Raw genomic sequence first — 27,156 nt, 5'->3', positions numbered from 1 at the left:
GATAAGTCCTTAATATGATTTAATTTTTTCAAATTATCCCGTGTAATACACAGGATTGAACCTAGTGTATCTATATAATATTAACTTGAAAGTATTGGTGTCTTACAATATAGTATTGATAAACTTAATTTTCTACAAGTTATTTTTATCATTTGAAATGATTAATACTCAAATATTTGTTAATTATTCTACTTATTAAACTAAACATTGCATTCATTTGTTACTAAATTTTCATATTTTGATCGATTAAGTTTCGAACAGCTTTTTTTGAAAAATTAAATCCTCACATTTGTAAAATAAAAGAAAAAAAATAATTATATCAACAAATCAACAGCAAAATACAAAAAAAAAAAAAAACAAAAAACAAAAACAAAAGGATATATACCATTTCCGTTAGCATTTTAACTTATAAGTAGATGCATAGAAAAATTATGTTCAAAATGATAAGTTATAAGGGGGTCTACTTATCCCCTTACAAAATAATACTGAAAAGACAGGACAAAATAAGAGTGGTCATTGAGGAGCAGACAATTTATTTTACATTTAAAAGTTACATTATGATGATTTCTACCAAAATAACCGGTTTTTATTAATTTTTATAAGTCAGAAGTAACGTATTTTAATAAGGACAAATTGTATGAAAAAGTAACGTGCTTTAATTTGATTCTTATTTTGAGTAACGTATTTTTAGAACTTTTATTTTGGTACCTAAGATGTAAAATTTTAAATATCTAAGTACTTGGGTAACCGGTTGAAGCATTAACTGGTTACCATCCTGATGTAGTATCTAATTCAGTATTATTTGCTGAAACATTAATCGGATACCAAATCACTCGCCACATCAACATGGTAACCGGTTAATGCTTCAACTGGTTACCCGAGTACTTAGATGTTTAAAACTTTACATCTTAGGTACCAAAATGGAAGTTCTATAACTACGTTACCGGAAATAAGAATAAAGTTAAAGTACTTTACTTTTTCATTTAATTTGCCCTTTTAATAACTACATAGATTTATTTGTTTAAAAATATTCATAAACTTAATCGTTTAAAATATAAAAGTTTTTTGGATTTTTCTTTGCCATTATAATCGATTTTAGGTTATTTTTATAGGTAAAAAAAAGATTTATTGAGTATAAGAATCTATTAATCACTCGAAAAAACACTGTTTTTTTTTATAAATTTTCTATTAGTATATATCTATACTATATTATAAAGCATTTGACAAAAACTCTTAAAACTCATTTTTTATGCGTGAAGTACTGTTTATTAATGCATATTACTTAAAACTCAAGATTGCAAGTAGATTATGCGTAAATACAACTTATTAAAGCTCCATATCTGAATTCGTATAACTAACTGCAGATAAACATAACCAAATACATGATAAACATCTTATTTTAAATATAAAAAACCTAAAATATAATTAGAATAATCATTGAGTACTAACAAAATACTTAATTATTATCTTTATAAAATGTTATATTATTAAATCAAAAATAAGTTATTTCGTTATTAAACTTAAATTAAATTATAATAAAAGAATAAATTAAAGAAATTACATAAAAAATGGGAACTTTTAAATAGTTGATTATTAACATTGATATATTTTTTTTCAAATATTTATGATATCTTCAAATTTATATTTTATTCAAAAATAAAATCATTATTGCTTTCTTAAAAACACATAAAATCGTATTATAACATCGACAGAGACAAATAACAAAATAGAACACTAAAAATCGAGATGTGTCTCGCTGCATTGCGCGAACTCTCTTCTAGTATATATATATAATTAACCTGAATATCCAACACGGTCCGTTATACGAGCCGACTAATCTCAGGGTGACCACCTGCTTTACAGACAGTCTAGAGTCACCGTATTTGAACCTCCGTGGCCACAAAAGAATTTTTATTCCTTCTTGGATTTAAGCTTAAGACCTCCAGGTACTTTTGACTTTTAAAACCAAACTCAAACCAATCAGAGATTACCCTTATGGTTTATTAATATATTTTTGTACATTATATATAAAGTAATTACTAATTAGAGTATAAAACAAAAATCCAAATATCCAAAAAAACCGAGTGAGGACACGAGTGAGTTGTTGCTGGGCGAGAGTAGTAGTAGGAGTTCATCAATCTCATCATCCAATCTCTCTTCGTCTCTCTTCCCTCTCCTAATGGATCATCTCATAACCTAATTTTAGAATGTTTTAGGGGAAAACCCTCAACAATCATCCATTTTCCCCTCAATTTCCTTTCCAATCTGAGAGATCTGAATCTCAACGATATGAAATTTATTGATCTCAATGCCCTAATTCAAATCCATCTGTTCTATTCAACTTTCGGTTTCTGCTGATCCATTAGTGTTTCTTATTATCAGACCAGATCGATGAAACTTCAAAATCTCGCATTAACAACAACAATGTCGTCGAATCCGGACCATCAGATTCATCACAACCGTTCGTTTGTGTCGAATCCGCAACATCAATCAACGGCTGTGATTGTTCCGCCGCCGTGCTCTCATTTGGAGGAGTTTAAGGCTGGTCGAGGGGCCACGGCGTTTGGTAAGTTATTGGAATGCATTCGAGTGAGGCCGCTAGGACGCGCCTCCGTGCGTAGGGAACCTAATGAGGTCTTCCGGTGCAGCGCGTGCAGACAAGCGTCACAGCGGGTCTATGCTTGCGTGTCGTGTGCTGCTGTTGTTTGTGACATACACGCGCCGGATCACGAACACGAGATCGCGATCGACGTGGATCGAGCGGAGCTGTTCTGTTGCTCGTGCGGGGACCAGGTGTATGATCGCGATTTCGATTCCGCTATTGTGTTGTCGCAGACCGCGGCGGCGACGCTAGGCGGATGTAACTCGCTTTGCACACCTCCGCCGGAGAACCTAAGAAAGCGGCGGCGCGTGGATTATCGTCCCTGGACGCCTGATTCAAGAGAGCGCGCATTGCTAGGGACAAACTCAAGTTTGTTACCTGGAAACGACGAAGATTTATCTTCGAGCTCGAACTTTCCTGTGGGATTGAAAGGGCTAAACAATCTTGGAAACACTTGCTTTATGAACTCTGTATTGCAGGCGTTGTTGCACACACCTCCGCTACGGAATTATTTTCTCAGTGACCGGCACAACCGGTTTGTTTGTCAGCAGAAGAATGGAGTTCATCGGAACAAAAACGAACGAAATAACAAGAATCCACAGAGGTTGTGTTTGGCCTGCGATACAGATGCATTGTTTTCAGCGGTGTTTTCTGGTGATCGGAAACCCTACAGCCCTGCAAAGTTCTTATACAGGTCTGGATTAGTTATTTGGAATCATGCTTCTGCGATGACATGAGAATTTGTTTTTCTGTTTGTATTTCTTGACTGAATCAAGTGCTTCTGAGAGATTTACATGTGCATCTGGATTAAATCTTGGGGAAAAATGTAAAATTGTAATAAATAAAGTTGGAAAAACTAATAGGAAGTTTTACAACAAAAAATGGTCAGCGTTGTGGTGCCTTTTTATAATATCTTAAAGTGGGTCAGATAGAAGGTCATGTACCAAATATTGTAACTGTCCTAATCGATCTTTTTTAAGTTTACTTGCTGATTGGCATTTTTGATAATTTCAAAGAATATCCTATTAAACATATGATTACTTGCAATTGTTTCCCAGTTGGTGGCAGCATGCAGGAAACCTGGCGAGTTATGAACAGCAGGATGCTCATGAATTTTTCATTTCCATGCTTGATGGGATCCACGAAAAGGTGGACAAAGATGAGCATAAACCTCATAGTCAAGGTGAACTCAGTTTTGATTCTGTTAGTAGTTCTTTTTCATGTTGAATGTGCAACTTTGTATGTGGTCATATCATCCAGATTCCAGTGATTGAGATGTGTACCATAGAAATTTGAGAAGAAAGTCAATATTTAATCCGGTAAAGTGAAGTGGACTAGTGGAGTTTTATTCTTTCTTTAGGTGACAGAATAATAAGGGTAATTGGTTTTTCTTCATGCTGATATCACATCTGTGGTATCGAGAATCTGGGGTAGGGACTTCGTTTGCTTTTGCAAGTGGTTTAAATTGATGTCAAATTTGGTTAAAAGAACCATTTGTAGGACCTTTCATATGTTCATTCTCAACTGATCCTGATATAGGTTTGGTGTCTATACTCCTTGTTTGATCAAGTTCTATAAGACTTGTTATAGGTTTTAGCAAATAAAATTATGGCATGTTGGTGTTTTTTAATATTATATGTGATATTCTCTGCTGAAGGCCTTCCAATGCTGCACTATTATTGTTAACTACAAGATTTCTCTTGACACATGCACACCCAAACCGTTGTGGACACTACTGATGTTTGGACCAATGGGTGACTTAAGAATCACTCTCTCTTTGCTGTTTAATTGGACTACAGAATACTATAAATATAAACTGGGTTAAGGTTTCTTTTATACTTGTTTGTTGTTCTCCTTGAGCCCTAAGATTGGATAAAATGTTTGCAAGTGTCCATGTGACGAGAGTATAGTACACTCCAGATAGCCGATGAATTATCCACTAAGAACTAGGAAAATCATCATTAATAGTCTCATCAGCCCCCCTGAATAGCCATATCTTTGCTGGTCTAGCCTCTGATCTTCGACAATCTACACAGCTGTTAACATTTTTAAGCGTGACAACACTAATCCAACTGCTGGGTTTTGATTTAGTTGTCATAACTGCCCTAGGTGCTTTGACAAATGATCTCGGATTTAGGAAAACTAAATCTGCAAGTGGGCGCTTACATTATTTCAGTAAGTCTACTCCCCTGGCCTATTTCGGTACATCGTAGGATTTTCTTGTGTCACATCTCTTCTTTTGGCCATTGATAGGGTCTTTTATCTTTTGATACAGATTATCTGGAGCCTGGAGGGAGTTCAAGGTTTCCACTAGATGACAGCCAAGCTAAATCCTTTTGTATAAACATCCTGCTTCTCACATATCAAACTTCCTACATAACTTCAACAGGATGAATAGAGGGGATGTGGCACAAGAATCCTGTATGACATTTCTAGTTTTCAGGATTAGTGGATGAGACAGCTAACTTAACAAGCCAACTTCCCTATTCCAGTTATTGGTAATCAACTTTCCCTATTTCCTCTTTCAGTGAGTTATTTTTCAGGAGGATAAAAAACAGATAATTATGTGTAAAACATCACATGATATTGGTCCCGATGGTTTAATCACATAAAAAAGTGTAAATTTATTTGATGGAACATTTGAGCATTCCCTAGTCTGTTTCCTGGTAACAAAATGCTTACCTTGCATGTTAAGAGGAAGCAATATTGCAAATGCTTGCATGTATGAGCACTAGTTGCGTACTTGCGTACCCATGCTATGCAGCGCGAAGTAATTTTTTATTGTAAATCGAGAATGGAAAATTAATGTAACTTCTCATTAGAAAAGGAAACTATGAAGTTTATGTTTGAGCATAATAGAAATTACAAGTTGTGGTTAAACATATATTGCTAATTTGAAGACAAGGTTAAAAACCCGAAAAAGCAAATTGATATAGGTGTCAAATTAAACATTATAAAATTCTCGGTTTTTGGTATATACTTCAAAAAATTTATTCTAGTTTGAATATTTTAGATTTATAAATAAAGATGTAACTTATTAAAGTTTTAATACTGGAATTTTTTTGGATAAAGATAATGGCAGAGTAATGTGTAGGATTCGGTGATTATCCTATACTTGGACATGTTTATCAGTTGGTTATTACTTGTTAGTTAATTATTATAAGGAGTTCAAAGAGCTTTAGTTTTATGTATGTAGTGATTACTTGTAAAAACTTAATTTAAACGATTATGTTAATAAGGAGTACATAATACTTTAACCAAATGCTTTACAATATAAGTAAAGTATATAGCATATCAAAGTCATGAAACTGACTATGACTTATTTTTCCTTGTAGGTAGCGGAGACTGCTGTATTGCCCATAGAGTATTCTCCGGAATCTTGCGTTCTGATGTCATGTGCACTGCATGTGGTTTTACATCCACCACATATGATCCTTGTGTAGACATCTCACTGGATTTAGTACCCAACCACGAAGGTCCTGCAAAAACATCCACAAAAACTCATCATTCTTGCAATGGAAATGCAGAATCCATAAATTCAGGTCACAGCTCAGGAACATCGACACTAATGGGTTGTCTGGACCGATTTACAAGACCAGAAAGATTAGGATCCGACCAGAAGTTTTTCTGCCAACAGTGTCAAGTGCGACAAGAATCTCTCAAACAAATGTCAATAAGAAAGCTTCCGTTGGTCTCTTGTTTTCACATCAAAAGATTCGAGCACTCGTCAATAAGGAAAATGTCAAGAAAGGTGGACCGCTACTTGCAATTCCCGTTTTCTTTGGACATGTCTCCTTATCTGTCGTCATCCATCTTAAGGAGCAGATTCGGGAACCGGATATTTGGGTTTGACGGTGCGGATGGGAATGAAGCAGATGAGTCAACTTCGGAATTCGAGTTATTTGCGGTTGTGACACACACAGGGAAACTGGATGCTGGGCATTATGCGACATATTTGAGGTTGAGTAATCAATGGTACAAATGTGACGACGCGTGGGTGACACAAGTGAACGAGAACATTGTGAGAGCGGCGCAGGGATACATGATGTTTTACGTTCAGAAAATGCTTTATTACAAGGCGAGCGAGAAACAAAGCGGTTGAAGTGAATTTTCGATCAAGGTATTTTGGTCTTGTTCTGAATTTGGTATTTTGATCAAGTGTTGATTCTTCTGTGTTTTTTATGTTCAAATTATGAAAGCTTCAGATCAAATTATACCTTTTGAATATGTACATTCACAGTTTGATTACAAAAGAGATTCAAGATTCTGTTATTTTGGGCATACGTTGGTTGTTTTCATTTGCAACAAGTGTCTTTTTTTTATAATCATAAGAGTGGTGCTAGATTGGTTTGAGCTTGGTTTCAAAAGTCAAAAAGTACCAGAAGGTTCCAGGTTCAAATCCAAGAAGGAATAAAATTCCCCTTGTGGCTACGGAGGTTCAAATGCGATGACTCCGGGTTATCTGCAAAACAGGTGGTTGCCATAGGATTAGTCAACTCGTATAACAGGTTGGATGTCCAGGTTAATTAAAAAAAATCTTTTTTATCCCTCTAAATAGGAGACTTGAGTTGAGGGGTTAGAATTATAAATATTTATTTATTTAATTTATAATTTTATCGTTTTTTGTTTTTTTTTTTTTTGCTGTGGTTGGTAGTTGGTTGGGTGGGTGAAGTATGATTACATGTTTGAGAGTGTATAAAAATATCATTAAATTCTTATTTAAAGTTATTTAATTAATTTGTGAGATGATAGAAAAACCACCCTGCTGTTGGATGACGTTTTCACCCAACAAAACAAAATTAAATCTATAAACTTTTGACAAATTTAAACATGTCACATATATTAATATACTAGAATGGTATTCGTGCAATTCAATGAGATACATTTTCGTTATAATATTTCGTTTTATTTTTTTATCTTTGTTGATATAATATAGTTTATGTGGCTTTGAGAAGTATAATATTTTTACTTTTGAATAAAATTAAATTTGAAGATATCATACAAAATTTGAAAAAATATATCGATATTAATATCAAATTAACTATTAAAAGTTCTCCTTTTTATACAATTTCTTTATAATTTAATTTTGTTCAAATAGTAAAATAATTTTTTTTTGGTTTAACAATCAAGTTTTTATAAAGATAATGATTCTGTTAGAATTCAATGATTCACCTAATTATATTTTAGATTTTTTATGTTTAAAATTAGATGTTTATCTTGTATTTGATTATGTTTATCTGCAATTAATTACACGAATTCAAAAATTAATAAGTCGTACTTACACACAATTTACTTGTAATCTTAAATTTAAGTAATATGCATCAATACACAGTATTTCATACATAAATATTAATTTTTAAGAGTTTTACCAAATGCTTTATAATATAGTATAGATAAAACACTCCCATCCTTATTTTGACTTAAAATTCCTTCCTCAAAATAAAAATATACAATTATTTCACACAATTCTCATCTCACTTTGGACCATATCTTGTATTATCCTTATACTGAAACTTTTAACAGATTCAAAAATGGAACTAGAATAATGAAAACCCTCCCTACCTCACCCTCAACTCAAGTAACCAAAAACTAAATTCACAGAAGTAGATCATCCGATCTCCTCTCGACGCTGCTCTTTGATCCTCGATCCCATTCGCCGCAACACGACCCTCAAAATTGACGCAGCTGCAATCAATGCTATTTCCAGATGTTCAGAGCTACTTGTTTTGATCGATAACTGTCCCATGCTTCGGTTGTTCAGATTAGCATTTACTGACAAGTTCGTCCCTCGCCCCATCCTGAAATCAGACTCTATGTTTCCACCCACAACCATCTCTTTGTTCATTGACAACACTGTCATCGTGAGGCTAACCTTGTCATTTCGCACAGGGTAATCTCTCCCTCGTACAATCGTCTGCCAACTCCCGCCATAAGCCACCCGTCCAACGCCCCCCATTCGACCACCATTCACCACAAACTTCACTCTCTTCCCTAAACAAAAACTATCTTCCAGCTTCATACCAGCATAGTAATTGTTCCCAAAAGACATTAAAGATACTCCACATTCTGCATTATTATTGCCTTCTAAAACACTAACCTTTGTGTTACCATGAAGGGTGTAGATTAGATCTTTACCTGAAGATTGAACATCCAGGGCTGCGCTATAAGTGGGCCCTCGTGGATCCACAAAAGCTGCACAACACTCTGACTGCAAATTCAAATCCTGTTTATCCTTGCTCATCTGTCCGGTAACTGATGCATAAAAGTTTTTGCTTATTTTACTAGTTGTTTCTAGGTTTATTCCATCGAACCCCACATCATGGTCCCAACCATGGGGGTCAAGAACCGGTCTAGCGAGCCACTGGTCGCTTGAAACAAGGCAACGGTATCTATGAAAAGGGCTATCAGGGTCGAAACTAGGAGGAATTGACATATCTGGTAAAAGCACAGGCTCTGGCACCTCCTCTTTTTCATTGGAACTATTGCTTTCCTCAGAAACCTTCTTCTCTCTTCGTGCTTTTAGCTCTTCCTTCAACTGTTTCTTTAAATAAAGGGTCTCTCGGTAATCCAACTCATCAAGGTAGTCGTTTTTCTGAGATTTTGACAGTTTCTTGAACTGGGATTTTGACAAGACTCGTATAGGAGGTAACTGATCATATTCTTCTTCTTCTTCCAAATCTGAAAGGCGAATACTGTCCATTTCACTATCAGCTCCATTTGGGTTTGAATTATGATGCCGGAGAAAAGATGAAAGAAGATGGGGTAAAGACGGTAGTCGGGTGCTATTTGATATTCCCAATTCGATTCTATCCTGGAAATCCAAAAGTTTGTTGACATCTCCCAAGATTTTGGTGCACAAGCATGACAAAAGGAACTGGGATTTCCAAATCTGCCCATTTGGAAGAATCTTGTCTCCATTGATGTTTGTTTTACACTGAGGATGATTCTCAACAAAGATAATGGGATTTTCAAGCTTCGAGTCAGAAATAGCCTGGTGAATGTAATGCTGTATAAGATCTGCGCACTGGGCAAGATAAGATTCATAAGTGACAGGGTATCCATTGGGTCCTTCAGGAAGAGCCGAGGAAGAATGAGTCATGACAAGCATGGTGTTGAACCAGATTCCACTACCGAATACTTCGGTTATGAGCTTCAATAGAGGAAAATCACTGTAACCATCGTTAATTAGGTCAAGCCGTTCTAGATACAAAACCATATCTGGAGAGGATTTTCTGATGTGCCTCTTGATCTTGCGCAGAATCTTCCGGTTTCTTCCAACGGTATTTGGTGATGGAGGCAACAGACCAGGTGTATCGATGAAAGATATCTTGATACCATTAACGGTCCCCAAAATTTCTTGGACGCGATCAGTAGCAGGTTGGAATGCATTCGTTCTGGCTTTTGGTTGATTAAGTATGGAATTGATAGTTGAACTCTTGCCAACACCTGTTCTACCTAGGACTAGTATTGAAAATGAGAAATCCAACTCAGGCAGACCAGATGCTTCTTGTTCTATTGCAATCGCCTTAGCCCTATCACTGCTGAGGTTCACTCTTTTAAGATCAGATTCTCTTGCCCTTATCAAAGTTGCCAGGTGGATCCGGTACAAAACTTTGGCCACCATGAGATCATCTTGAGAGCAGCCAATCCGACGAAGAAGACGCAAGAACTTGATCTGAAGCAGCTCTATCTTTGCCAATGGCTCCAACTTGATTTCCCCGTTTGCATGATGAGGCTGACGAGAACTCTCAAAAGTGACTTGCTGTAGTGGTGAAGGATGTGGGCTTTCTTGGTTGGCAACAGAAGAGCGTGACACGTCAGCACCCTCTGGGGGTGGCGAGTTGGCTGTTTGAGCAGAACCTGAGAAGTGAATAGCAAAGAGGTCATCTTATAATTGATGAATTGATTCAGGACTTTCCAACAAACTAAGAAAAACTCTTTTTGTGCTAATAATAGAACATGTGTGCATGTGGATATTAATTTACTATTTTGTGGCATGCCAAAACCGAAGGATTAACAATCTTTGATGCTAAATATGGACACAAAGAGCAGAGCGGAAATGACCTCAGAGAATGTAATCGACCAATATATCTAGTAGATCATATAAGACAAACATAAGAGTCGAGGAAGTGATCTGTATATGTGTCTTGAACACACGTGCAAGGTTCAAACATGATCAAGGAAATGCAGATGAGTGATACCATGAATGCTGAAGTCGTTAGCAGCGCGTTCCCCTTCAAAGAAACTGTCACTGCCAGACAATGGTCTTGCCGAGACCAACGAGTTTGAAACCAACTGAGATAAAACCCAATCCTTTATGCTCATCATGTTCCTAAACAACAAGAAAACAGCTGTCAAGATCCTGAACTCTTGTAAAAACCACACAATCATGTATTCTAGGGTTTAAAAAACTTGATTACACAGAAGAGATTGAATTATACAGCACTAAGAACTTAAAAAACTTTTGTCTAAAATTTGACAAATGAATAAACAACAGCATCTGCTACAACAAACAGAGGTTGGGATGACAAACAAAGCATTATCATATGAAGAACCAGCAGTATACACTAGCTCCTTCCACATCCACAAACCTTTTGATGATGTGATGTAATGTAATGTGTGGGGCTTCGATAAATTTATAAAATTAAGAACTTGGGGATAACAAGCCTAATGATGTACAAGATAGGGGTTGTGGGGAAAATAAAAAGGAATAGAACAGAACTTATTTAACAGAACATAACAAATATAATGGAAAATACTAATTTGCCCCCGATTATAATTCTTTACCACCACTTTTCAGGTTGGATTATAGATATCAATCACTCCCAACTTGACAAACAGAGACAGAATTCTGAAAACAAACAGCTGTAAACTGACAAAACAGGAAGAAACTGTCTGTGTGCCACATCTTGACTAGTGTTCTGGATGTTACCTCCTCAAGTTGGAGCATAAACATGCCTCACTTGCCGACCCAAACAGAAACACTCCTAAAAGTAACACTAAAACTGGGAAGTTGGAGGATATGCAATTTGACAGACTAATGAAAAGCCAAACTTCAGAACTAGAAGAACTCCTCTTTCCATATCAGGATCAAACTACCAGAGTACGGATCAGCTGATGAATCCTTTTGATCCGTTTACTCAGCCAGAGACATCAAAAGCTGATAACATAAACAAGACCAAGTACAGGAGAAACAAACAGAGAGCAACAAGCAAAATATTAAACCAATTGTACAAGAACTAAAAGGAGACTCGAGAGAACAGCTCTGAAGCATAGACAAAAACTCCAAGGAACACATAACAGACAATCTGGGAAGAGGCAGCAAGAATAGACCCAAGAAACAGGTAGGTTCAGACTGAAACAGAAAAAGAACCTACCTAAGCGGAAAGGCATTCCAAATTACATGTATCAAATAGTTTCGTCAAACCAAAAACTGGAAAATCAAAACTGATCAGAAGCATGGCTAGAAAACCAAAGCAGGACATGGAACATGATATGTACAGAGAGACAGGTAGAAAACAAACAGAACAAGGCAGAAAACCCATAATACACATACGGACAGAGCAGAAGTCTATGGAAATCCTCCCCCCCCCCCCCCCTTCCCCCCAAAAAAAAAAAAGAAAAAAAAACCTGGGGTGAGGATTGTATGATGGAGTTTTACATGGACCTCCAGATAACTTAAACGATGACACGACATTCCCCAAATTAACAGAACAAGCTGCAGCTTTTTTAGGTTATGAACACACAATCCATAAGCTTCTAGGAACAAAAGAAGTCCCTGAACTCTGAAGTGTCAGGGAGACCAAACATATGTTGAAAGTACATGGACCAAAATGGAACCCGGACGCAGTAATAGAAAACTGCAATGCTACATCAAAGTGCATCAACAGATAAAAAAGATGAAGGGAGTTCCCAGCTCATCACCACATCAGCAACTCTGGTCACTGAGGCAGAAATAGAAGGGCGGCAAAGTAGAGATGGCACACAACCCAATTCTCTGTGACGAGGGAAGAAATAACCAGATCACAGAGGGATCAAAACTTGAATAATAGATTACAGCAAGTGACGGCTAAAATGGCAGAACAAGGGAGCAATTTAAGAGCAGATTCTAATGATCACGTAATGGCAGATGGCAGCTAACAACCAGATCCTGATCAGACACAGACTGGTAGAGATGGCAACCAGCGGTGGCCCAGAGCCTGCAAATCTGCTGGGGTGGATAACCACTGAAAGCCAGCAAACCTGGCTGTGAAAGTGTAAGGATTTAGAGTTTGAAGTGATCTATATTACTGAGGGAATATCCTGAATATGGTGTATAAGATGTGCTCATGGGCCGACAACAGTTGGAATAAACTAGAGGCTACATAATGGGGGCACAAGGGAATCACTAACTGAACTCTAACTCTGTTCTATCTAGCAACAGCCTAATGGAACGAAAGAAGGTGTCCAAGGACTCGTCAGAGTGCTATGCTGCAACTTAACATACAGGGTAGAAATTTAAGTATTTAACCTACATTCTTATACGTTTTTTACTGTCGGTAGGTAGTTATTGTCTGATTGTTGTCCATCATTAAATTACAAATAAATTTCCCAAATTAATTAATTCTCCCGAATAACATCAGTGGCACCATCCCTCTACCCAATGAAATGGGCCCACAACCATGCGAAATTTCTCATTGTATCAAATACAAAAGGATTAACTCTAGTTTTGGGTAGCTGACTCGATTGGCTCATTGAATCTTGAGAAGTACAATGTTTTCACCATGAACCTCATGTTTTTCTAGCAGAGATCAACTGTGCTTTGTGATTAGAAGTATATAGATCACAACATAGTCATAGAGTTGTGACCTAGTAATTCCAATTGCACTATCACAATTCCTAGCATATGATAAGTTCATTATCTTGATACTGAGCATTCTATAGTCGTGGATGTAATATATGCTCTCTAGCACTAGCAACATAACAATTCACAAGTAACATTTTTTAAACATTAAAGAAAATGTGTGATAAAGTATAACATCAACCATCGATAAGGAATCCAAATTGATCCACTGAATCATAACTGAACTTCCCTAAACAAGCTTCTTTGATTTCAGAACAGCAAGAGACTGATTCTCAATCATTCACTCTTTTGCAAATCACAGTTTGTAAGATTACATAATAACGTCATAGAGAATCTACATATCATTACCTGATATCATAATTCTTAGTCATCTAATCCCCTTCATGTTCATCTCTAATCCACTATACTAGGTGTCAAATTTACACACTAAAATCTTATGTCCTAAAAACATCATGTGTCAGTATTGGCTAACAACCATTGTACTCCCTCCATTTAAATTTGCTATATTATTCCATATTCTAGTACTTATCATATTCAAAAACGGCATGGTTTTCGCTACCAACTATGACCAGCATTTTCTAATACCTACCATTTATCATTAAGTTCATATGTAAGTTGCAAATTTAAGAGTTTGCAGTTCTATATTCATCCCGCAAAATGTATCTCTTCCCAAAAACCAAGTAAGTATCATAATAGAAACTAAATCACATCCAATCAACTCGTTCAACTTGATCAATAAGCAAAAAGAAATTAGCCGGATTCAATTGATACCTGACTGTAATTCGATTCTTCTACTAGAGCTTCTCAAAATTGAGCTCAAATAACACGAAACCACCGTTACCAACTACACTCGATCATCCTCAACCCTTTCTCGACTGAAATAAAGCTCCGAGGGGATGAGAACCCTAGAAAGCGGTAGTAGGCGTTGCGAATCCAAATTATAAGAAGAAAAAACAGTAAGAAAAGGAAGATTTGTGCGTTTGTTGAAGGTAGAATCGAGTTGAGGAAGAATTTGCACCCTAAAAACTGGATAGGGTTAGAGGGAAAGAGACGCGTGGAGATGTATTGTTGGTTGATAGCGAAGACCAATTTGAGAGCAGAGCGTACGATGATGCAGTTGGAAGGCGTGATTGTTGAGAACAGGTGCAAGATTACATGATGATGCCCTTCCTTATTTCCTTGTCTTTTCTTTCTTCCCTCATTTGGGATCACAACACAACTTTCACAATTTCTCATTTGGATCTACTTTTTCAGATTTTTTTGCAAAATCAGTCACTTAATTTTTATTTAACAATCAAATCAAACCAAACCGATGTTAGGTTTTTGATTGCTTGGATTCCACTGAAAGTCGTGAAACACTTTCAGATTGAAGTTTTCGATGATACAATCGAAAATTTCGGATAAAATCAATGGTTTGCGAGCAAAGAATCGATTGTTATGAATCTGTGTGTACCTCTCAAAATCAACATGACCAATTCGAAAAAAAAGAACTATCAAAACGGCAGTTTTTTGAACCCTAAACCGGGTTTTTAAAAAGGGGCCAAAAACAGGATTTAAACTTTAAAATTCGGATTTTTAAAGCATTTTCCACAAAGCAAATATTACCCGAATAAAAAATTTCCAAGCCGACCTTCCCAGCCAGGGGCTCTGCCCCTTGGACCCCGCCATCAAGGGAGCTGCCTCCGGACCCCCGTCGTTTATCCCCTAAATCAAAATAAACTCAAACAAGTGTGTACTCCGCACCTTCCTTACTTGTTCGATATATATCATGATTACATTGATCAACAAATTAATCCCATTACACTTAAATGATATTAGTGATACAAATCACCAACAACCAAACCAAATGTTTGGCAATTAATGTTAACAACATCTACAATTAAGAACCGAAGCAAATGTAGTCCGTTTTGTCTGCTCCTGATTAGATTTTTCAGTTTTGTCGTTCTTAATTTTTTTGTGTTTGTACCTAATTTCAGTAGAATATTTATGTTCTAAAATAAAAGGACTATGCAAGGGGCCGGTTACCTAAACACTTATCCGGTAAGCACTTGTCAGTAAAATTCAACACTATCGTTTACTTACTGGGTAAGATTTTATTCACTAAAATGCATCGTGTGCAACTATTTAATCCCGGTAAGCGCTAACCATGGTAAAAGTGGTCGCCCTCACTTACCGGGTGAGACTCTCGATTCTTGTCTTCGCTCTTACCAGGTAAGATTCTTGTCATATCCTTCCGGTAAAGTAAAGTGATTTGGTAAGCGCTTACCCGGGTAAGCGTTTGGTAAACGGCACCTAAGATTTGAGTGTCGAGTCCAACCAACTTGATTACAACATTTTAGAAAGCTCTGTAATTGATGATAACATTTTCGATCATACAATACTAAAATAAAGGTTTTGTATTCAACATTTTCGATCATACAATACTAAAATAAAGGTTTTGTATTCAAGAGAATTCGAGGCAAGATATCCATATCACAAAATGTTTAATCTTCAACATTTGCAGAAACATCTTCTTGCCCACAAAATTCACACCATCAAGGCCGTACGCATGTCGACTGTAGTTGATAACCGGAACATCTTGAAATCATTCAGAAGCTCTTTCAAAAATGTTAAGGATTGCGATAAATTGGCTGGGCTAACCATTTGAGATTTAAGGTAAGTTTTCCAGATTTGGCAACATCAACTACAAAACTGTCTTTGTATTCCCCTTCTAATATCACTCTTGTTAGTGTCATAATGCATCTCCCCATGAAGTCCTGCATGTAAACCAATATATACATACATACACATAATATGTTACCAAACCTCCCTCAATTCAACTTGGTTATCATTCGCGAAATGTATGTACCTTCCCGAACGTGTCATGGTCCCATACTTCTGCGATAAGCATATCGTGCAAACCATCCTCAACAACAAAGTCAAAAGTCTGATTCCAAATTGGATTCAAATTCTCATTTACAACCTACAATTCCAGAAACGAACATAACCCGACTACAATCCATCAAAAGAAGTGAAAAACGCATACAAAAAATGTCATATTCATGAGAAAGTAATTCACACAGATGCAACATTCACAAATGAATTGCGTAAGTTAGAAAAGCATACCCTTGTCTTGTTTTTGGTTCCAGTTTTCTTCATAGTGAGCACCACGAAAGGATCAGCTTTGCCCATTATATCTGCAGGCGGCAAGTCTTCAGCAGATATAACTGTGACGGATAGCACTCCTCTAATAATTACTGTTCTTTTTTTGTTCTTGGCTAGATCACCATTTTCAACACCCGAACCATCTTTGAGAACCTTTTCCAGAGATGTCATTGAAAAGTTGGAACTAAACGGGTTGGTGAACCCATTTTCCATGCCATATGGACAATATAATATCTCCAAGTGCACCTAGATGAAAGCAATCAAACAAACAGTGTAATAACTAAGAAGAAAATAAGCAATCAAACACGAGAGCAACTCTAGAGTTCTCACCTTCCCTCTGTCTTTATTGTCTCTATGGATATCCAAATCCTTTACCAATTTTAACCACATATCCTTCACTTTACCGGGCTCGACTTCATTCAGCTTTACTTGAGCACATCCAAGGAGTTCTGAAGCTTGAAGCCCATCATCATCATATATTTTTACTGTCAAGTGTTGGGTAGATGTATCTTCAACTACAAACTCGAAATGTTCATTCCAAACTGGATTCAAGTCGTTATCCTGAACAAAAAGTAAGCAGCAGAAGTTCATCTTTGTTCTTTGCAGAAGACAACAGAAATTTATGGAAATAAGGAAACTTACAATAACTTTGCTGGTTCTCATTCTACTACGCAAGGGGCGTATATACAACTTGGCAAAAGGATCAGATTTCCCAATAAGATCTTTATTAATCAGACCTTGTGCTTGTATAAGCTTCACCTCCAATGTCCCCATGGGCTTTAGTTCAAGGTCGCTAACAAATCATAGGTAAGATTCACATTTCAAGTTACTTATAACTTGTGATATTGATTTCTAGCACTCCCTTTAATCCCCTGAAAATTGCAATATTTCCTTTTCCATGAAGTTTTCAAGCTATAATGCCATATTTGCCCGTCGTAAACATCTGATGATATTGATTTGGGTTCGCATGATTTTCTTATTTTGTCATTCTTGAATCATATTTTAGACATATGCATTATTTGTTCCACAGCCTTACAGAAAACCAGTGCCAGGAAATATCTGTAAATCAACTCCATATTCGCTACAAACCCAACTCTTTTTTCCCCACAATAATTCTTTGCCATGTTTGCAGCCATACCTGTAATCACCAGGGAGAATGGGAATAACTTTTCGAACTGGCCATGTGATTGAATCCTCAACAGCATCATGTATGGTACTCTGCATAAACAAGAAAACATCTTATGAATGCATATACAATCATAGATGTTGCAACAATAAAGAAGCAAAAGTTCAAAATCCATCTTTATTAAATTATAATCATCGTACATATGCAACAACCACCATCAAAGCAGAACAAAGTGTTTATCTCACACAGAATTGAATCACTGTCAAACATAGGAAAAGAGATGAATCGGATACAAGAATGAAACTCACACCTCAAGAGCATCAGCAACACCAGGAATAGCAGATATGTCACCACCAACTACTTTCAGAGTAAAATCCATCTTTTTCTGCAACAAAAGAACAGAACTGTTTTACTCTCAGCTATCTGGTCATTAATTTAGAATTATAGTTCATCGCCGTGATATCCGAAAGAATTCCAAACAACGATAATGCATGCACATCTGTTTTTGTTATATTTGTTTGTATTTTGATACGACATAGTTTACCTAAAATTAGCTATTTCAATAAAATGTTTATATTTTACATAAGTTTGGACCACCAGTTGCCACCTGTAATGCTAGTATTGGTTCCTTTAAGAAATCAGTTAGTGTAGTCCCGAAGCTTCTTATATGAGCTGGATATAAGGCCATGCCTTCTTGATGTAAGGATATCTTTTTGATCAGTTTGAATGTGAATATGAAGCACACCAGAGCTTTTCTCTACGATTTAATTGTGTTCTCAAGGTTAAATTGCTTTTGGAGTTGTCATATTTCTCATCATATCTATAAAACATATGTTCTGTCCCATCCCGTGAAACTATAAAAGTTTGAGCAGTCTACATAGTTTACGAGAAATGTTTAACTATGAACCAAATATCTTAAGTATCCTCTATAATGTGAAAATAGGAGAATTCTAAGGACCCGGATAATATCATTAATTTCTCATAATGATGCAAAGGCCAATTAAGTAGTTTTATATTGAAAAGTTACTGAAAGGGAAAATGTCATAATTTTCATGGGACATTCCAAAAAAGAATTTCTTTCAATCTTCATAGGACAGATGGAGTATATAGTTTTTGAAATTTAACCATATGAAATGAAGCTTATTTGAAAACATTTAGATATATATATGATCTTTTACTTGGATAAAGTATCAACTCGAAGAATCTCTCACTAGATGTGTAATGATCATGTATGGTTCTGTTTGTTGATATGATTTCTTTCCATCCTCCGTTTTCCATTAAGTGGGTCCTATCTTCATTTGTCTCACATCTAAATATATGGGACCTGCAATCAATCTTATTTATTCACACAACATATAACTGCGACCCATAATCACATTTTTTTTATTTCTTCTTACAACATATGAATGGACAAGGCAAACAATTAATTTTTTGAGTTGGTAAATATATGAAATCCGGACCATGTTTTTCAATCTGCAACCTGTCGCTTTGTCCACAGATGTGACCATATCTGCTCTTCGAAAGAAACATCTTAAAGGAGAAAAGGGAAGTACCTTCTGTCTCAAAGAAAATGACACAGCGCCAAAGCAAGGAAATTCATTAACTAGCGGCTTGAAAATCAACCTAAAAACCCCAGTGAATGCAATATTATTCACCTATACAAGGAAAATGAATTGTCATGTACTCATGTTTATATTTAGTTACAGCTCCTTCAATATATTGTGATTATAGAAGGCTGAATATCCAGCATATACAAGAATATAAATAAACCCCAGAAGATGTATTCATGTATATACCGTTCATCCCACACGAATCCTCAAAATGGAACACATTTTTTGTCCATACTATGAACCATTAAAAAGCTTTAGTTCACAGCAAACTAATTATTTGTTATGTGTGCACCATAAAAATTGCAAGTTAATCAAGGGTATGTAGCTTTTAATTTGCAGGGATTTGATAATGCATAGATAACATCCAGCATCGTAACAAACTGTGTCTCAGAGAAGCTTTTAGAGTAGGTAACTCCACCAGTGGCAGATCTAGGAACCTCACTGGGCAGAAGCTCACTTGAGTTCAATTAATATTTTAACAACCAACTAAACTTGACTAGGAGTTGAATACAAGTTGTATAAATAACACGATGTATTTACTAAATGCAAATTGTTCTAAAGTTAGACTAAAAGCACATTTTACTATAGACTTTGAATTTGACAAATAATATCAAAGAATGGTGGGGCCTTTTGATTAAAAAACAAGTTCTCAATGCTAAATTTATTTCAGTCTTTAATATTTTATGTTTCATTCACCACTCACAAATAAAAAACAAGGGTGTTTTGATGTTAACATTAAGCATAGTTAATGTCAATCAGAACCCAATAATATCAAGGACGGCTAAATAAATTACTGTACCTGCACAGGCAATCCCACACCAAGTCTAGTCTTGACATCAAGTATTATATTAGGATTCCCATCCCAGTTCATCTCCAACTCCAGAGTTATTCCATCACTTCCATCTTCAACAATGGAAACTCCTACAAATCATAAGCAATTAGTAATGCCCATGTTAATAATAAATTAAAATTTTTGTGACATCATAAATATTTTCCCCAAATAAATGAAAGCTAACTAACCACTGCAACCTATGCTCAGAGAATGTGATAACTTGAAAACGGAAGAAAACAAAAGAATTAAGTGCAACTAGGAAATCATATATTAGTCTAACCTGTAAATTGCGGTGCGACGGTGCCAAGAGTGAGCTTGGAGAATCTCAAGGAAGACAGTACAATTGGTCTATATTGCTCAAGAATTGGCTCAACATTAGCCTTTATAAGCTCAGAAGCTGCCTACATCCATTTCACAATCATATAACTATCTCGCCATGGTACATGATAAACCGCGTCATGACCACCACACACCCACAAATCTTTATATAACAGAAACATAGTTATCATAACATAGATCGGAATCTCATCATCTTGATGGTTAATGTTCGATAATTGATTTAAGGAATAATTACATATCTGTTGGATTATAACTCATAAGGAGGTTTTTTTCCAGGAAATATACAAGTTTATCAAGCAAATTGCATAGAAATAATAGAATATAATTTCATGGCAAGTCGAGTCGAACCTATGATTAGTAAACAACCTTATGTTATTTGGGGAGTATTTGCTTGATTGCGGCATGAAAACCATATAATATGCTTGACCTTTGACATCAGTCCCCTATTAAATTACTCTCCAAAAGAGCCCTTGAGGAGAGAAGATAGGTTCCAGCATATATTGAGGAGAAATGGTCCAAGTCTAGCCGATGTGAGACTCTAACACAAGACACCATGTGGCTTGGCCACTGAGTATAAGACGTATAACGTATAAAAGGGACTCGTATTTGGAAGTTCAAAGCTGCCTACAGCGCCCTTTATTAAGCAAAGATGTTGTCACCCTCAACAGCACAAATGGTACAAAATTGGGATGTCAAATAAATCAAAACAGTTTGTCCTTGCTAAACTGACCTCGTCAACATAGGGCCAGATTTTTGTAAGATGAGCATTTAGCCAAGTCAACTGGAAAATGAGCAAAAGAATCAGTTCTTGGATATATCAAGAACATAGAGGAAACATAAATAAGTAGGAAGAATGTAAAATTAGGGAAACAACACTCAACTTCTGTCTCTGTGAGAAAACAACCCAAGAAGGATAATACTCTGGGGCAAGTAACTTTGTTGAATCTTCACGAGTCATCCTTGCAAGTGCAGCAACCGTTGTTGCCTTCGTAGCACATTTAACACAAATCAGTTGAGCCAACAACTTATAAAATCCACGTGTCTGTGTGTTTTGTACATGTAAACTTTACGTGGTGCATGGTATTCAGCATTACATCATCACAAATCTCTAACTCAAGTGTGCATATAAGTTGCATAAAATCAATTTCAAAACAAGTTCTGATTCACGCCATACAGTCATACACAAATAAACATATTCAATATTTGTGTTTTAGGCTTTTTGAAGTCTAGCGACTCTATTGACATTTGACAAACACAACTACAGATGCTGGTGTATATGAGTGTGTCATTCAATCCTTTAAACTTGCACCTGCGGAAATAAACATAAGTTGAGCACCATTGTGAAGTATGCAACTGAAAACTCATATCAACGCAGCTATAACCTAAGGAATTTACACACATACTTAGTGTGTGTTGAAAGATAAAAATCAAATGTTTGAACTCACAAATAGATTGTGTTCATTACAATGTTTTTGTAAGATTACATCTTCATCACTCAGATTTCCGCAGTCAACCTTCAACTCAAATCGAATCTATCAGTTTACATTAAAACACACAATTATGCAGACCTACTGTTATTTGTTTAGATCATTTAACATCAAACATTCCAAGAGGACTAAAGATGTTGTTGGTTCATTGACCAGCATCTTCCTAAATCGAAACGTGGCGCTGGCTGCTACGCTATAAGGATATAAGTTGCGCCTTCTCCACCAACAATTGCTTTTGGCGTAGTGGTAAGCGCTTGGATCCTAACATGTGGTATCAGAGCAGGTCACGGGTTCAAATCCCATGGAGTGCATAATAATGCGAAAGGTATGTTGTGCAGCCATTGACTTCTAACGAAGATCTTGTTAGTGCTGGCAGATGGGGGGGGGGGAATTGTTGGGTCATTGACCAGCATCTTCCTAAATAGAAACGTGGCGCTGGCTGCTACGCTATAAGGAAATAAGTTGCGCCTTCTCCACCAGCAATTGCTTTTGGCGTAGTGTAAGCGCTTGGATCCTAACAGATGTCATTATGGGTCATAATTACTTGATCTGTATAGATTTGAGATAGATCCACATAATAGAGGATATAGGCAGATGGTGTAAACAAGTAACATTTTAGACATATAATCCACAAGAGCTCATGTTTGAGTTATCATCGTATAAGAGCTCATGTTTGAGTTAAACACATCAGCTTTTTAGGAGTTTTACCTCAAATCAATGGACTAATCAGGAGAGTAAACTAAGAAAATATATGTTACGGGTTGTTCTACATTTAGGGGTCGTTTACCAAACACTTACCTGGTAAGCGCTTATCGGTAAAATCCAACACCATCACTTGCTTCTTGGGTAAGATTTTAGTCCACTAAAACAACATTATATGCACCAATTTACCCGGTAAGCTCCAACCATGGTAAGGGTCATCGCCTTCACTTACCAGGTAAGACTCTCGGCCCTTGCCTCGCTCTTACCAGGTAAGATTCTTGGTCCTTGCTATATTCATCTGGTAATGTGACATGGTAAGACAAGGTAAACATTTGGTAAACGGCTCTAACTCGATATGATATCAACACTTTTACTAATCCATCCCTACACTTTTTAGAAGCATGAGTGGCTGCATCCAGGATTCTAGTGGACTCCACAATCAAATCAAATCAAACAGATTAGCTTAAAGTTGATGGTGACCTATGATTATAGAATTAATCGATTTGATATGGTGTAGGGCCAATATGACAATTCACTATTCATCCACTCGAATCAATTCAGCTTTACACATACCAGGGTGTGTACGGAATACCAACATTCAAAATTGAAGTTTCATTGAACTTACAAGTGCAGAACGACGGTTGGATCGAGCATTTTGGGATCGAGCAAACCCAATAACAAGTGCTAACCCAGCTGTAATTCCAATTATTAATCCCACAACAAACGACATTCTTCAACAGATTTGCTGAAAGAGCTTAAAAATAGCAGGAAGAATCACAGAGCACCGCACTTCAAGCAGCTCTTAACTGGCAGCAGCAGCAGCATCCATCCACACCAGTACACACAAAAATCGCTTGAGCTGGATGTTGCTTGATCTTTTAGTGCATGTCGGATGCTTGTTTGTATAGAGCATTGAAATTAAAGATTGATGATGTGCCAAAAGTTGTTTTTGATGAATTAAGCGAGGATTTTGGACGGCGAATAACATGGAAAAACCATAGAAGATCCGTCTAAATATTTTTTTAATCCGTAATTAACAACTAATAACGTGATTATATTATATAAATCATTTACTTATTTTAAATCTATAATCTGTGTCTCAAAATAATTCCTGCCGGAAAACATGGCGTTGGCCGGCAAAGGGCATGATACCGACTTGTTGATTTTTACTTTTTCTTGGACCTTCTAGATACTTCTGCTCAATCGTATGCAATTTACTTATTTAACCCAAGGTCGCCTTGGATTCACATAATGATGTAATTTGTTAAAAGAATTTGACTTTAAAAAAAATTGGAATAGAATGATGTCAGATTTGATCATCTGCTTCGTTGGTCTCATGCTCCGATTTTTTTCTCTTTCGAGTGTCATGACGTCATTCTTACTAACTTATGTCATTGAACAAAATGCGAAATTAAAAATTTTGAACTTACATAATGTGTTTAACATAATTCATTACATAATTACGGAAGCGTAAAAAACTTTAAAATAATCAATGTTGTTTAAACTATCTAATCAAGCGTGAGTCAAAACATAGTCCCGTCTTTCTTCATTCAACTCCTCTAATGACAATTGACATATGAGATACATACATCTATAGCATAAGCTAAAAGCTGAGTGAATACAATATGGTTTCATGTTCACATGCACATATAAACAATGTTTTAATGTATTTTATGTTGCAAGTGAGGCATCGTCTCGTCACTTTTCTTTACGTATGTGGCGTATTCTATGGACGAGGACTCCAAGACCTCGGAATTACAAGCCCTCCATTTATGTCCAACCCGCCCCGTACGGTGGACGAATCTTGTCAAATCATACTAGTTGCATATCATTTATTTGCAATACTCATTCAATAATACAAATCTTATCATGACATGCAACATACATCTCATGCAAGTGACAACATAAATCACATATGCATCATCGTCATCTTTCACATTATACACATACTTGAATATCATATTAATAATATCAAGTCATCATGATTTTTCTCATCAACATCATCTTTCATATCATACATATACTTGAATATCATATACATCAATACAATCAAGTTGTCATCATATGCATATAAATACATCATGCAAATATCATGTATAAAACACTTTATAATAATCATGTATATATCCCATAAAAATCGCATAATATACTCACCTTGAATCGTTAGTGTTCGATAGGTTGTTTTTCTTGAAAACTGCAACATACATGATAATTCATATCATTCCTAAACACCTTAGATAATCGTAACTAAATTGATTATTATTCTCCAACAATCTTATCACGACTAATTTTGACAATTTTTATTGATCAACCCCCGATATTATCATATTTGTTATATTTCACTCAAATATTTTCTTGAAATATTATTAATAATGTAACGTCATTATAATATTAATTGTCGCTTGTATATTTTATAAAAATGTGCAATACACTTCACATTTTCCTTGAACAATAAATATTTTACCAAAATAGCTAAATTAAATAGTTTGCAACGTATATAATGTTTTATGGCCAAAACGTCTCTTTTAAAATTTGCAAGTGAATAATAGTGACAATATGTCGCATACATACAAATAATGGTCATGCCATAACTTTAAAGTTCAACATAATTAAATACTCGAAATAATGTTTAGAATACCATTTTTCTAAGTCTGGAGGCATTTCGGTAAATCTTAAGAAGCTGAATACCAAATGTATAACTTTAACCAATTCCTTAATTTAGGACATTCTTAGTATCTTTCAGAAGTCGAATATTAAAGCTCTACTTAAAAAGTCCAATCCCAAAGCGTAGGGGCATTTTGGTAATTTTATTAAGCAAATACTTGAAGTATTGCTAAAATACAGATTCCCTAATTGTAAGGCCAATTTGGCAATTTCATAAGGATAATAATAAAAATAAAGCTTAGATACTAATTCCCAAGTGATAGGGTGATCTTAGTAATTTATAATGCAAATATGTAAAAAAAATATCGCTAAAATACCAATTTCTAAATTATAGGGTCATTTTGATAATTTCATAAGAATTATATTCAAAATAAAACTTAGATACCAATTTCCAATGCATAGGTCATTTCGGTAATTTATAAAGCAAATACGTAAAATATTGCTAAAATACCGATTTCCAAAGTGTAGGGTCATTTTGATAATTTTATAAAGATTATATTCAAAAATAATACTTAAATATCAATTTCCAAGACATTTGGTCATTTCGGTATTTTTATAAATCAAATACGTAAAGTATTACTAAAATATTGATTTCCAAATATCGGGTCATGTTGTTAATTTCATAAGGATAAAAATATGAAAATGAAGCTTATATACTAGTCTCCAAGACATAGGGTTATTTCAGTAAATTGTAGAAAGCAAATACGTGAAGTATTGTTAAAAATCGATTTTCTACATATAGGATCATTTTGATAATTAAACAAGATAAATAATCCAAATTAGGTAAAGATTTGCATTTTACAAAAATTTAAATAAAATTTGATGAAAGTTTTATGAAAAAAATTATATTTCAAGAAATCCAGGGGCTTAAATGCTAATTTTTAAAACTTAAGTATTTAATGCATATTAAATATTTCAGTGTATAAAAACTAACAATAACCTTAGTTAGCCTACTAGTTAAGGTGATGATTAGTAAGGGAGAGGCTTGGGTTTGAATTAGGGCTGAAGCATAAAATCACTTCATTTTTTAAAGGCGGGTCAACACGTGGGTTTTGGGACGGATCTTGACCCGACCGCCCGGATTGCAACCCACGAAAAACAACAGCCATGGGTTGTACGTTTTTTTTACTGTTTTGAGCTCAAAAATGGCTCATCTCTTAATATTTTTTCTTCATTTTTTTGCACCAAAACCTTGGTAATATTTTTACCAACATTTTGACATAAAATACATAATTTTTTTTTGTCAAGAAACGAGTTCTAAAATTTGATTTAAAGTTTTGTTTTTAAAACTAAAACTCAACAACTTCAAAATATAAAAATCAAACCATGTAAACACAAATATGATACATGAGGCTACTGAGGTTTGATAGAGTACTTAAAATCAAAGTCTTAGACATTAAAATCAAGAGATTTGGTTAAGAATCACACCCAAAATCGGTGAAAACCCGAGATTTTTGATTTCAAACTTCAAACTCGGATTTCTCTCTCAAAACTCAAAGATTTTACTAGCTATTTGAATGAAAATAAATCAGTGCTCTACAATTTATATGCTGGAGTTTTGGCTTATTAGTTAAAGAAATCGGCTAGATCGCGAGTTTTAGGCTGCGAGTCGTTTAATACAAATAGGCATGTACTATTGGCAAAACAGGTCCCTAATCTTTGAAAAAGATGACTTTTTCCCCATAAACTTTCTGACATTTATAACCAAACCCTCCTCGGCGATGGTCGGCGGTGGTTCAGATCGGTTTGTATAGGGCGATGATCCAGATCAGTAGTAGTTGGTGATGGTTCAGATGCCAATGGTCGA

At 35.6% G+C, this 27,156-nt stretch overlaps 3 protein-coding genes across 6 annotated transcripts; 1 reads left to right on the top strand and 2 right to left on the bottom strand.

Moving 5' to 3' along the window:
• The first annotated feature begins 2,229 nt into the window (after positions 1 to 2,229).
• Positions 2,230 to 6,742, top strand: LOC112506779 (ubiquitin carboxyl-terminal hydrolase 22-like). The gene is made up of 3 exons (XM_025111048.1): positions 2,230 to 3,296; positions 3,661 to 3,785; positions 5,938 to 6,742. Exons 1-3 carry the CDS (start codon positions 2,392 to 2,394, stop codon positions 6,702 to 6,704), a joined length of 1,797 nt encoding a protein of 598 aa, XP_024966816.1. The 5' UTR covers positions 2,230 to 2,391; the 3' UTR covers positions 6,705 to 6,742.
• A 1,277-nt stretch (positions 6,743 to 8,019) lies between these two features.
• On the bottom strand, positions 8,020 to 14,545 carry LOC112506778 (translocase of chloroplast 90, chloroplastic). 3 transcript variants are annotated; one of them, XM_025111047.1, is made up of 4 exons: positions 14,464 to 14,535; positions 14,217 to 14,350; positions 10,804 to 10,934; positions 8,020 to 10,462 (listed from the first exon to the last, which is right to left on the bottom strand). In XM_025111047.1, the coding sequence occupies exons 3-4, from the start codon at positions 10,928 to 10,930 to the stop codon at positions 8,211 to 8,213; spliced, it is 2,379 nt and encodes a 792-aa protein (XP_024966815.1). In that variant the 5' UTR covers positions 10,931 to 10,934; positions 14,217 to 14,350; positions 14,464 to 14,535; the 3' UTR covers positions 8,020 to 8,210. The 3 variants fall into 3 exon arrangements, 2 of the variants coding, with proteins under 2 accessions (XP_024966815.1, XP_024966814.1); XM_025111046.1 differs by having other exon boundaries at positions 14,217 to 14,545; XR_003068488.1 differs by having other exon boundaries at positions 10,384 to 10,462; positions 10,667 to 10,934; positions 14,217 to 14,545.
• A 1,424-nt stretch (positions 14,546 to 15,969) lies between these two features.
• Positions 15,970 to 23,715, bottom strand: LOC112507846 (synaptotagmin-5-like). Of its 2 annotated transcripts, none has more exons than XM_025112573.1 (13): positions 23,311 to 23,715; positions 21,371 to 21,481; positions 21,227 to 21,277; positions 20,438 to 20,558; positions 20,125 to 20,246; positions 19,269 to 19,370; positions 18,026 to 18,100; positions 17,728 to 17,807; positions 17,232 to 17,382; positions 16,920 to 17,150; positions 16,551 to 16,835; positions 16,294 to 16,407; positions 15,970 to 16,201 (listed from the first exon to the last, which is right to left on the bottom strand). In XM_025112573.1, exons 1-13 carry the CDS (start codon positions 23,413 to 23,415, stop codon positions 16,055 to 16,057), a joined length of 1,695 nt encoding a protein of 564 aa, XP_024968341.1. In that variant the 5' UTR covers positions 23,416 to 23,715; the 3' UTR covers positions 15,970 to 16,054. The 2 variants fall into 2 exon arrangements, with proteins under 2 accessions (XP_024968341.1, XP_024968342.1); XM_025112574.1 differs by having other exon boundaries at positions 21,401 to 21,481.
• Between the last annotated feature and the right edge of the window lie 3,441 nt (positions 23,716 to 27,156).

Source organism: Cynara cardunculus (assembly GCF_001531365.2).
Source record: "Cynara cardunculus var. scolymus isolate 2C chromosome LG 2, CcrdV1, whole genome shotgun sequence".
Classification (NCBI taxonomy): Eukaryota; Viridiplantae; Streptophyta; class Magnoliopsida; order Asterales; family Asteraceae; genus Cynara; species Cynara cardunculus.
This window is presented reverse-complemented; position numbering and strand designations above follow the sequence as displayed.